The sequence below is a fragment of the Apis laboriosa genome, unplaced genomic scaffold, assembly GCF_014066325.1.
Source record: "Apis laboriosa isolate Shangri-la unplaced genomic scaffold, ASM1406632v1 scaffold202_cov151, whole genome shotgun sequence".
In the NCBI taxonomy this organism is placed as follows: Eukaryota; Metazoa; Arthropoda; class Insecta; order Hymenoptera; family Apidae; genus Apis; species Apis laboriosa.
Window position 1 is genome coordinate 211,137 of NW_025222291.1, and position 12,293 is coordinate 223,429.

The 12,293-nt window shown below is 24.2% G+C and overlaps 4 protein-coding genes across 4 annotated transcripts; 1 reads left to right on the top strand and 3 right to left on the bottom strand.

The window, feature by feature from the left end:
- Positions 1–60: 60 nt before the first annotated feature.
- LOC122712559 (DNA replication licensing factor Mcm2) lies at positions 61–4,145 on the bottom strand. The gene is made up of 15 exons (XM_043932286.1): positions 3,908–4,145; positions 3,514–3,680; positions 3,263–3,426; positions 3,109–3,191; positions 2,831–3,013; positions 2,546–2,757; positions 2,271–2,463; positions 2,000–2,203; positions 1,697–1,928; positions 1,371–1,621; positions 1,145–1,309; positions 772–1,071; positions 522–704; positions 269–424; positions 61–201 (listed from the first exon to the last, which is right to left on the bottom strand). Exons 1-15 carry the CDS (start codon positions 3,908–3,910, stop codon positions 73–75), a joined length of 2,625 nt encoding a protein of 874 aa, XP_043788221.1. The 5' UTR covers positions 3,911–4,145; the 3' UTR covers positions 61–72.
- Positions 4,146–4,280: 135 nt separating this feature from the next.
- On the bottom strand, positions 4,281–4,984 carry LOC122712561 (coiled-coil domain-containing protein 115-like). Its single transcript, XM_043932288.1, has 2 exons — positions 4,965–4,984; positions 4,281–4,862 (listed from the first exon to the last, which is right to left on the bottom strand). Exon 2 carries the CDS (start codon positions 4,799–4,801, stop codon positions 4,298–4,300), a length of 504 nt encoding a protein of 167 aa, XP_043788223.1. The 5' UTR covers positions 4,802–4,862; positions 4,965–4,984; the 3' UTR covers positions 4,281–4,297.
- Positions 4,513–6,818, top strand: LOC122712560 (MRG/MORF4L-binding protein). Its single transcript, XM_043932287.1, has 5 exons — positions 4,513–4,650; positions 5,150–5,351; positions 5,497–5,618; positions 5,693–6,053; positions 6,134–6,818. The coding sequence occupies exons 2-5, from the start codon at positions 5,246–5,248 to the stop codon at positions 6,286–6,288; spliced, it is 744 nt and encodes a 247-aa protein (XP_043788222.1). The 5' UTR covers positions 4,513–4,650; positions 5,150–5,245; the 3' UTR covers positions 6,289–6,818.
- Positions 6,819–8,133: 1,315 nt separating this feature from the next.
- On the bottom strand, positions 8,134–11,459 carry LOC122712495 (stromal membrane-associated protein 1). The gene is made up of 8 exons (XM_043932219.1): positions 11,215–11,459; positions 10,522–10,655; positions 10,236–10,403; positions 9,943–10,147; positions 9,583–9,858; positions 9,219–9,514; positions 8,996–9,142; positions 8,134–8,923 (listed from the first exon to the last, which is right to left on the bottom strand). The coding sequence occupies exons 1-8, from the start codon at positions 11,330–11,332 to the stop codon at positions 8,807–8,809; spliced, it is 1,461 nt and encodes a 486-aa protein (XP_043788154.1). The 5' UTR covers positions 11,333–11,459; the 3' UTR covers positions 8,134–8,806.
- Between the last annotated feature and the right edge of the window lie 834 nt (positions 11,460–12,293).

Here is a 12,293-nt window from a genome sequence, read left to right on the forward strand (position 1 = left end):
TGTTAATATGATGAACAATATCATGTTGTAAATAAAATTATGATTGCATTCCTAATTATTTTTAGTGTTTTTTCAGTCATCAATAGTTTCAGGAAGTGTTTGTATTATTACTTTTCTTTTTGAATCATAAATAAAATTATTTGATTTGAAAATATCACTTTCATAAAATGGTTGAAGATTGTGTATATCGATTTGTTTAGCCTAAAAGAAAAGAAAGACTTTAATTATTGAAATTTACAAATTTATAAAATAAATAAATAATTTATACCCGATCTAATAGATCTTTTTCCGAAATTTCAATTGTTGTAATACGATTTCCGCGAATAGCTTTTTGAAACGCTAAAGTATCTAATGTAAGCTGTCTAAGTATATAATATAAAAGTTCAGTATGATTTTTCTGGAATGATAAATATTTCTGGAAGGTCTAAAAAATAATAAAACATTTGTTACAATTTCAATAAAATTGTATATGTTGTATTTATTATATTATATTTATTATATTTGCAATATTTTGTACTTACTTGGCGCATACTTTTCATTACTGAATATTTTTGTGTATCAACAAAACTATCAAGCATCATTCTAATGGCAAGATTGATATCAGTTTCTTGAACATGATCACGCAAATGCATTTTAGCACTTGCTTCAGCCATACGTATAATACTTTCTATGTGTCGTACGGTAATTGGTAAACTTCCAGTGGCCTATTAATCGTTAGAATATATATTTCTAAGAATTTTTATAAATACTACATAAATATTTCTAACTTACCAAACTTTCTTGTCTTAATTGACTGTATAATTTTGCTACTTTATCTTGATCAATATTCGTTAATTTAGGATGAATGTTTTGTCGTGCATAAACTATATATTTTTTTAAAAGATCTTGTGGAATAGATATATCATTTGTATTATCTATAGTAGATATTACTTTTCCTGCATTTGTTGGATGATGTTTTATATGAGAGTTTACAACAAATTTAGCCAAATGTCGATCTTGCATAGGATCTATTTCATCTTTTACCACACAAAGAATATCAAAACGAGATAAAATTGGTTCTGATAAATCTACCTAAATAAAAAAAGAAAAAAAGTATAAAAATATAAATTTAATATATTTTTTTTTTTATATTCATGTATCTTACATTTTCTGAAAATGTCATACTAGCATCATATCTTCCTCCAATGGGATTAGATGCAGCTATTACTGAACATCTAGCATTAAGTGATGTAACAATTCCAACTTTTGAAATGGAAATACTTTGTTGTTCCATAGCTTCATGAATAGATGTTCTATCTTGATCATTCATCTAAAAATATAATATAAAACATAATGTTTATATTCTATCATAAATATTTTACAAAATGTACCTTATCAAATTCATCAATAAGACAAATTCCATGATCAGCAAGAACTAAGGCACCAGCTTCTAATGTCCACTCACGAGTTGTTGGTGATTTTCTTACAAAAGCAGTTAATCCTACAGCTGAAGCTCCTTGACCTGTTGTAAATACTGATCTTGGTGCAATTTTTTCAACATATTTTAAGAATTGAGATTTAGCTGTTCCTGGATCTCCACATAATAACACATTGATATCTCCTCTGACTTTATGCTTGTTACCTAAATTATAAGAATTTTGTATAAATTATTATATAGAAAAAAATATGTAGAAAGCAATATTGAAAATGAAAATACCAGGATTTTTTGGCTCTCCTCCAAATATTGCTAATGCTAAAGCTCTCTTTGTATATTCATGACCATAAATTGAAGGAGCAATACTTGCAATAATGCGATCAGTAATTTGATGATCTTTGCTTAAACCAATAATACTAGAAACATCTTCTTCAGTCAAAGATTCTACAATTTCTTTAGAATCTTTTACTTGTAAATGATTAGCAAGAAGAACCGTTGCAAATACTGGAAAACCCTTAAATAATAAATAAATATTAAGTAATTAACATAACATTTTTTAAAATAAGCATATTAAATAACTTTTACTTGTTCTGTATTCAAAGAACCATCATAATTATTTGTATAAATAGCTGTAACATCTACTTCATCCCCAGGTTTACAACGATCACAGAGATCTGATAAAAGAATACATTCTTTACTTCTAGGAATTCTTCCTGCAGGAATTTTGCCTGGTGATTCTTGAATCGTAATTTTTTGATAATTTCTATATATTGTTTGCTCCATATTAATCTGTAATTAATATAAATATAAATATACAAAATAAATTTAATAAATATATAAATAATATAATATATACCATGAAGGGTCCAATGCTTTGACATTCAGGACATGAACCAGGTTTAACTTCAGTATTTTGATTTTGTACAAAAGGACCAAGTATATATCCACATTTTGTACAATCATATTTTACAACAGACAATTGTGGTAATACTCCTGTTGTTGCAGTAACAACTCCTAGAGTACGGACTAGTTGATTTAAATGTAATTTCCTAATTTTTATTATATTATATTATATATTATTTCTTATAAAATAATATACTTTATAAAAAAATATAAATAACTATATTTTACCTAAATGTACGAATTTCTTCTATCAATGGTAATTCTGATATTCTAACATGAATCTCACTTGTAACTCTTTCATAACTAGGAAATATAGTTAATACCAATTCTTTTGCTACTTCATCAAATATTTCTAACATTTGAAACGGTGCTTCTGGTAAAAAATATGCCAATACATGTTCTTTACTAGCAAGTATAGGGAATTCCACAATAAAGCTAGACTATTAAAAAATAACAAATTTTTTTTATATCTTAATATGATTATTATTAGAGAATTAATAATAGAAAATATACTTGATTACTCTCGCACATATGACGAATTCGTTCTTTATACATGTATTGTCCTTTTGAATTAGTATGTGTACGAAGAAAACTTTTAAAACGATTAGAAATTTCAGTTTTGGGTCCTAACATAGACACCCATTCTTTAACTGAATGACCCTTAGTATCTTCTAAATTTTCAATAGATTCAATCATCTGTAAATAAATAAAATATAAAAATAAATATACAGATAAAATATTGTTATGTAATAATAAAATAAGTGATATATGATAGCAGATAAGAATCTTACTTCTGTGTCTTCAATTTCACCTACTGCTGCTTTTTCAGCCATACGTCTTTTACGAGTTTGCATTTCTTCTTCATCACTTTCATCTTAAATATGTAAAAATATATATTATATTTGAAAAAATATATTTATTATCATTATAAAACTAAAAAAATACCATAAAGTAAATATCTATCATCTCTGATAATGCCTGCTGCCCGATCTCTTTTATGCATAGCAGCTTCAGCAGCTGCACGTTCTCCTTGAGACATTTCTGAATAATCCTCATCATCTACTACATCTGGATCATATCTATCTAATTCTGGCATAGGACGATAATCACTAAAATATTAAATCAAATTTCATATTATATAGTATTTTTATATAATAAAAAAATAATATAAATAAATAATAAAAATAAAAATTTACGCTTCCATATTATCCCCAAATAATTCCTCCCCTTCTTCTTCTTCTTCCTGATTAACATCATTGTCATTGCCAAGTAAATCAGATTCATCTTCAAATGGTTCATCTATTTCTGGTGCAGGAGATGTCATTGCTTCTGTATGTCTATCAGAACGTGCTGGACTAGAATCCTAATAAACATATATATATAAATATATATATATTTTATATAAAAAATGATTGAAGAAATCAATGAAAATTAAATTAAATTAAAGTAAAAAATAAAATTTTTTTAATTTATTTATCAATATTATATTTTAAAATAATTGATTTAAATATAAATATAAATAATGTTTTTTCTTATAAATATAAATTATATTTTACAAATTTAAAAATTATAATGTTTTTAATATCTTACCATTATATCGAAATATAGCGACAATCAAACAAGTCCGTAAATAAAAATACTTATTAATAAGAATAATTCTTCTTTCTTTTTACTTTAAGCTTAAACTAAAAAGTATGTATGAATTGGCGGGAATTTCTTTAAGACTTATTTAGTCATGCCAACATTTCTTAATAAATAACTATAATTGACCAATAGTAGAAATTCTTTACAAATACAAAATAAATGAAATTATTGGATAATGAAATTTGTTACATGTATTTTCATTAATTCATTTTTAATTAATTGTAAATAGTTGATATAATATAAATTGTTGTACAAAGATACTTATGATATAAATTTTTTTTATAAAAATAATAATATATAATAAAACAAAATAAAACAATAAAATTTGTATAATTTTTATTTTTTACTGACATTTGTTGAACAAGAAGTATGTTTTAAAAAATATAAAGATTGTAATTTGTCTACTACAGAAGTAATTTCTGCTTGTATATTTGCTGCTCTTACAATAAGATAAAGAGATTCTTGAAAACGTTTTTGTGCAATTCGTAAACTCTGTGGGACCAATACTCCAAACCATTTTATAGGATCTTGAATCTCATTTTCAATTTTATCTAACTTTTTTAAACTTATGTCAAAATTTGGAATTATTTTTCCAGTTTCCTCAGTTAATTTTGTTTCTAATTCAAATAATGTAACTACTCTGTCATCATCAACTGGAATCTGTAAAACACTTATACTTTCTTTACCACGTATGTATTTGGCTTTAGCTAATTCAATGTAACCATCACGCAATATTTTTTCCATTTGGACATTGATATTAATTTTTTCTTCTATTAGCTCTAAATTACGCAATAAATTTTCATCAATAGCTTTACATATGTCATCTATACTTTCATGCATATTGTATATTATTAATATAAAAATGATGGATTTATTTCAATATGATACTGTGGAGTTAAATCTAAAATATAAAAATATAAAAATATTATTAATAATAGTATTAACTTTAATATATATATTAAATTTTTATGCATATTTTTATATACTAATTTTTTATACATACCAAATACCAAAATAAATATTATTTTTATGTTTTTATAAATTATTATGGTTTGATAATAATTATCGTCTTTATAATTATTTTAATAATTAGTTTTAGTTTAGTAAAAATAAATTGTTTATATTAATTCAATTCATTCATTCTATTTTTTTAAAATAATAATGACATGTCATTTCCAAAACTATCAGGATTAGAGCATTTGGCTACACTGCTTGCAGTGCTATTAACTAAAGTATGTGGGTGTTATAAAATTGGTACATCATATAATTTTATGAATATAAACAATGGCAGTTAAAGAAAAGCAAACGGATACTTCTACTGACGAAATAGAATGGAATATTGAAAATGAAATTCAATTATTCTTTGCTATGAATGGTCATAAACCCGTTGGTAAGATTTAGATTCATATAATAACATTGTTCTAGGTTATATTTACATCGATGAAACAAAAAAAAAATAAATATTTAATATTATATAAAATATCTAATTTTATATAAAAGAAGATTTAATTAGATTTCGTTAAATTTTTTTTAAGGTATTAATAAATATTTTCACATGGTTTGCATATGGGAAAAATTTCGTGCTGCAATTCACAAGGATGTATCATTAAAAACAATTTGGGAACATTTAGAATCAATGTATGATCTAATGGCTCTGGTACTTACTATTACTTTAAAAAATTAATTATAATCAATTAAAATAATCTTGATGATTTATTTAAACTATTATAGGATGATATGGAAGATTTACCATTTCCCAGTCAAGAGATAGATTTTTCTTTACCAGAACAAGAATTTTTGGGACCAATTAAATCTCGAAAGAGAGAAGAACCAGAATTAAAGCTAAAAGAACAAAGAGATAAATTTAAAGAACTTAAGAAAGAAAAAGATTTTAAGGATATTATGAAAAAAGATACTGTTCTTCGTGATCTTAAAGGAAGTAAAGATATTGATAAAAAAAAGGAAGAATTTAAAAAATATGTAAAAGACATAGAACTCAAAAAAGATAAACTCAGAGAAATTAAAGATATTAGGAAAGATTATAAATCTCCTAAAGGACGATCAAAAGGAAAGGATGATGTTGAAGAAATAGGTAAAAATATATATATATATTTTTGATATTTTTAAATGATTTTTAGAGACTAGAAGAAATTAAATAATTTCTTTATTTAGCTTCAAATGGTAAAAAGGAACGTAAAGATTCTGATTCTGTCCGAGAAAGCTTAAAGAGAGGTCCAAAACGACCAACAAGACAAAGTGTGGATTGCACATCTAAAGCATCCTCTAGTCCACGTGATACACCTCCACCAAAACGAAGGAGAATATAACAATTTATTTTAAGTTATTATATGTACATTGTATAAACATTGTTTGAATTTTAATATAAGAATAAAATGTGAATCATGTATTTTTCTGTACATGAAACACATGATAACTAATACTTTAAAATTTAATTTTATAAAAAAGATTTACATTAAGTCATTGTAAATATTCTGTAATGCAAAAAAAGTATTAAATGTTTATTAAAATTTATAATTTTTTTCGCAAAAAAAAAACAATATTAAGGTAATCAGTATAATTTATTAAGTAATCTAATGATTACAATAAAAATCATATGTTATGAAAATAGATAAAGCAAAAATTGGTATTGATTACTCATTAATCAATATTTATTACAGAGATTGTAACATCTTCATTGACATATATATGTAAAAATTAGATGATTAAAAATTTGGCCATACTGAGTTTATCTGTGCTATTGGAATAATTGGTGATCCTCATTTTTGTTGATGGAATGAATTGTAATATTGTATTAAAATAGAATCCAGACACTATAGAAGATTTTTATGTGTCGGAGATAAATTCTTCTATTTATCGAAGTCTTCTTGCTTCACGTTCAGATTCCAGTAAGGTTAAGAGATCACCTTCTCGTACTGGTCCTTTTACATTCCTGATAATTTGTCGATTTTGTTCACCCAAAAATTCGACTTTTACTTGCGTACATTGTCCTTGTGAACCTGTTCGTCCCAAAACTTTTATAACACGAGCCAAAACTACTGGTTTATCCATGTTGTCTCACGTGTCTTTGAAAGGACAGAAGAGATGTTTTACGGAAATGAAAGAACCTTTACAATCCAGTAATAAAAATGGCAACTTCCGGCTTGTTTATCCAGCAAAATTATCAATGTGTTTAATTAAATAAAATAAAAAAATAGATAATATAAAAATATGTTTATAATTAGTAAGATATACTTTGTAAAAATAAAAATTATTAAAAAAAAATTATTTTAAACAAATATTGTTATCATTATAATTTATCTATTAATAGATGGCGTTTTGAATTTAAGCACGTTTTTAATATATTTTTATATACTTAATAAAAATAATGAATATATTATATTATAATTATTTCTTAAATTATTATTTTATGTAACTATCATGGAATTAAAAACTTTTTAAAATTGATTGATTGTTCAATTGTTATTTTGGTTTTTATAAATTATATATTATAAATTAGTTATATAGTTATAAATTATGTATTATAAATTTTTATATATTTTGACAACATGTATTTGTACTCATCAGATTTATAATATCTTAAAATATTTCAATGCAGCAACAAGTTAGAAAGTTTAACTTGATTACTACAATTTAAATAATAATATAAAAAAAATAAAATAATAAAATAACATAATCGTGACGAATATGTCCAGAAATTATTGTCGAATTTCAATATCATATAACAAATTATACTTAAAAAATATGAAAATATATATGTAATTCTGTTTTATATGAAGTTTTAATTAATAATAATCAATCAATCAATCAAAATTAAAATTCAATTTTAAATGCATAAATTTCAAGTCACAAGTTTTTATAGTATATCATATATGCTATAATTAAGATGTAAATAATATATTTAGTTCATTAAGTCTCTGTAAGATAATAATAAAAATATTAAATGCATTTTAATAAAAAGTATTAATTAGACTTAAATTAGACTTATTCTTGAAAGAATATTAAACTCTTAATGTTTTTTAATATATAATCAATATTGTGATTTATCACTCTAAACAACATACTACTCAAGTACAAACAACAACAGTTAATTTTTTAAACACAAAATATCATTTTTTCAATTTCAGTACTAATAATACATAAAAATAGCAATCAAATATTTAAAATATTTAATACATTTTTGCATACAAATCTTGCAACATTATTCTAGAAAAAAAATTTGTTCTTAAATAATTCAAATTCCTTTTTAAATAAAGTAGTTTTTTTATATATAATTTGTTAAAGAATTTTACATTCGTGAAAATTGTTATATATTTTGTTTTTTTTTTTGTATATTTTGAAGTAAAAATGAACTACTAATTATTATATTAAAGATGCTTGTACTTGTTTAAATATAATGAAATCTTTTGCTATAATGAAAGTGGACCCTGATATACACTTGTCATGATTACAAAAGCACCCATTTTAGCAAATAATACAATTACATCATCGAATATATAATATATATACTGTACGTCACGAATAACTCTTTACAATCAGTCAAAAATTCATTTTTATTTGTAGTTCCCATTTTTCCAACAATAATGTTGAAAGCTAGCAAAGCTTTAAAAGAGAAATCTCTTAGACTCAAAATACTATATGCATTCACGAATTATTTTTCGAAAATGATAGTATTTGAGTACTTCTTATTTGTGTCTTTGTTGTATTATATCCCAGAGCAATTTCCAAACTAATATGGAAATATAATCATATTGGATAACAAACGTTTGACACTAGTGTACAACACTGAATGAAATAATCAATCAACTAATAATATTCATAAAACTTTTACTGCCACAAATTGGTAGAAAGCGTTTGTCCGGGAAGTGCAGTAGTAGTGGATTTTCCTGATGTACTTGAAAAACTCGTGGCACCTAAAGAAAGTTGTGCCATTTGTTGTGGTAACTGAAATATATGAATATATTTATAATTTTTATTATTTCAATATTATTATATTACACATTTGAATTTATATACCTGAGAACCAAATGCAATAGATTGTTGCTGCTGTTGTGATGTTAAATTAAAAAAAGGATTACTACCAGGAGCTGGTTGAAGATTTTGTGTTAACATTCCACTCCAACCATTATTACTATTAATATTAGATTGCCCTAATTGCATTACCTAATAATATATGAATTAAATAATGTATTAACAAATAAAATAATACTTATAATATATTAATATATATTATATATACCATTTGAGATTGCATTGTAATGGCAGGATTGGGTACACCATTCATCTGATTTATCTGGCCTACATGTAAACAGTTTCCTAAAGAATTTGATGTCACTGGTCCTAATGGAGTAGAATTCATTGTAATTTGATTTTGATTGATAGGTAATTGATTGGATGTAATAGATATTTGGTTGGAAAGTTGATTAAGTTGAGTTAAGGAACTTTGTTGATTTGGAAAACTAGTTTGTTGACCAAATGGTACTACAGTTGGTACTTGTTTATATTGAACAGTAGATTGTTGAGCATACATTCCACCTAAATAAGAATAATATAAAAAAAATTGAATCAATATTTTGATCATAGTAATGAATAAATAAATGTACCAGGAACTCCAAACATTGTTGATTGTTGATTACTTGATGTACCATACAAGGCTAAAATACTATCTTTGGACATTTTATTTTTTTCTTGAAGTGATGGTGCTGGTTGATCAAAGAAACTTTCTTCTTCAGTTTTACTTATTGTTGTTGATACACTTGTAGTTGTACTAGAAGTATTATTAGTTGTTGAAGCTACTGAAGCTGGAGGTGCAGATAAAAAGGAAGAAAATATATCATCTCCAGCACCATTTATATTTGTTTGATTTGTTGCCGGGGCATCTGTTAAAAATTTTTAAAAAATATAAATATTTTATATATTATTTTATATATTAATAATGAAGTATATATTTAAAAAAAATATACCTAAGCCTAGTAAATCTAGGGTTGCAGAATTATTTGCTCTATTAAGTTTAGGACTAATAGAACTTTTAGGTTTTGGCAATTGAGGCACTACTTCTGACTTTTTTACAGGTGGAAGTATAGCTTGATTATTAGATGTTTTAGAATTTTCCTTTTTCCTTCTACGTTGTCTTTCTGCTTCTTCATCAAGCTCTTTATCCCAATTAACCTATATATTTATTAAAAAAAGTTTGTAAGATTAAAGATATATATACTATATGAATATAATATATTTTATTAAAATTTTAATGTATTACCTTTGGTAAAGGAGGTGGTACCCACTCTCTGGCTATATATTTTTTATGTTCATACTTTGCACGAATAAAACTTTCAAGACTGCAAACTGTTTGAGGTCTTCGAAAACTATCTGGAAGATTTGCTTCATATACTGCCCGTGCACGGGAATTACCCATTTGTTGTAAACTCTATAAAATAAAAATGTGATGCAATTTTTGATAATACGTACTTTTTATCAATAATTAATTATCAAATTATCAAAAAATATTGATAATTTGAAACATAAAGACATAACTATAAACATACCACTACTTGCTCTGGTGTCCAAGTATCTAAGTTAACAGATTTAACTTTGCTTATATGAACTCCAAGATTTCTATGTATTCCAGCACAACGAATACATAAGAATATACCTAAATTCCAACTAGCCCATCTTGGTCCTATGTAACATATAAATGTTATTATATATAAAAAAATATGTTTTTTTTATTCAATAATATAAGAATGTATTATTATAACACTTTATTTTTATAGAATTTAAATATCAAAATAAATAAAATAATACAAATTAAAAATTAAGCATTTGGAAGAATTTAAGGATTCAGGTTATAATTCTAGAGATTTTGTTATTGTTCTAAAGATTTATTATTGTAATATAAAATATATAAAATAAAAAAATTTTGTTTACATAAAAAATCTTTTATTAAAAAATAGAAATAGAAAAATATATTCAAAATAAGAAATGATAAACTAAGAAAATAAAGTGACGTTTACTCGAAGTTGCTGTCATCTAAGGTTTTATCATAGAAGAATTAAAAATCTATAATATCTTAGTAGACAAAACTAGGTCGTTTTCAAATCAATATTGATGCCATAAATGCATCATTACTTATAAAAATATAATTCTATAACGTTCGTAAGGAGTGAATAATATAATGAGGGTTCATCAATTGAACAGAGACAAGACATTGCTAGAAAATATACAATTGATGCACGAACCTTTTGCATCGCAGTCGACACAATACTTGTTATCTTCGTCACGTAGCATCTGTATCAAAAGATTTTGACATTTCTCTTGTATTTGCTTGGAACGTTCTTTTTCCAGGCGGGACGTCATTACTGTATAGTGACGAGTTTTACTGCACACAAATCCAAAACAATGTTTTCTTCTTACAATGCTGAACACACACGAGAGTCATCAAGTAGTATGCAGTAATGGTCAGCGAACGCCCCCAATAGTTCAATTCGTTACTCATTGAAACGTCATTATAGTTGAAGGAATTCTATTGGATTGTACATCTCGATATCTTAAACGAAATAATAAGTAGATTGTCAATGACCTTATAACATCTATCTTATGTATCTATCTACCGAAAACTCTTTGAATTCTATAGTCACTATTTAAATAAGCAAATACATTAGTGCTCCGTCGATAAACCAAATAATTAATTCGTATGTATATATATTCAATAAAGTTTTACATAAAGATAAATTTTTTTATTATTTTTTTAAGCTACGAGATGTAGAACAGATCTATTATCAACAAGAATTAAAAACAAGATATAAAATAAAATTTATCATCTTAATATAAATATAAATTATAAATTTAAGCAAATAGAGTTAAGATACAGAGTCAATATTTGATGTATTTTCTTGATTCATGACGCAAGATCCTTTTAGTATTTTAATGTTATTTTTAATATTATTAATACAATAAAATTGCAATATTACTTAATAGAAAAAAATTACAATATTGCTATAATTGAAAATGAAAATTTTAAATTAATTTTAGTAAAATATAAATTGTAACATTATAAGATATATAACTTACAATTATATTTTTATATTATTATCTTATAATGCTAAATTTAGTAAAAATATTAATCAAAAATAAATTAAGAAATATTCTATTATAAAAATAAAAAATCATGTCTTCAAATAATATAAAATAACATTCATATTTTAGAATATTTTAGGAAAGAAATTATAAATTGCTATTATAAGCAAAATATAGGATAGATTTATTTATTTTATAAAACTCTTTTTAACTCATTTAACTTTAACTTTCTATATTTTAA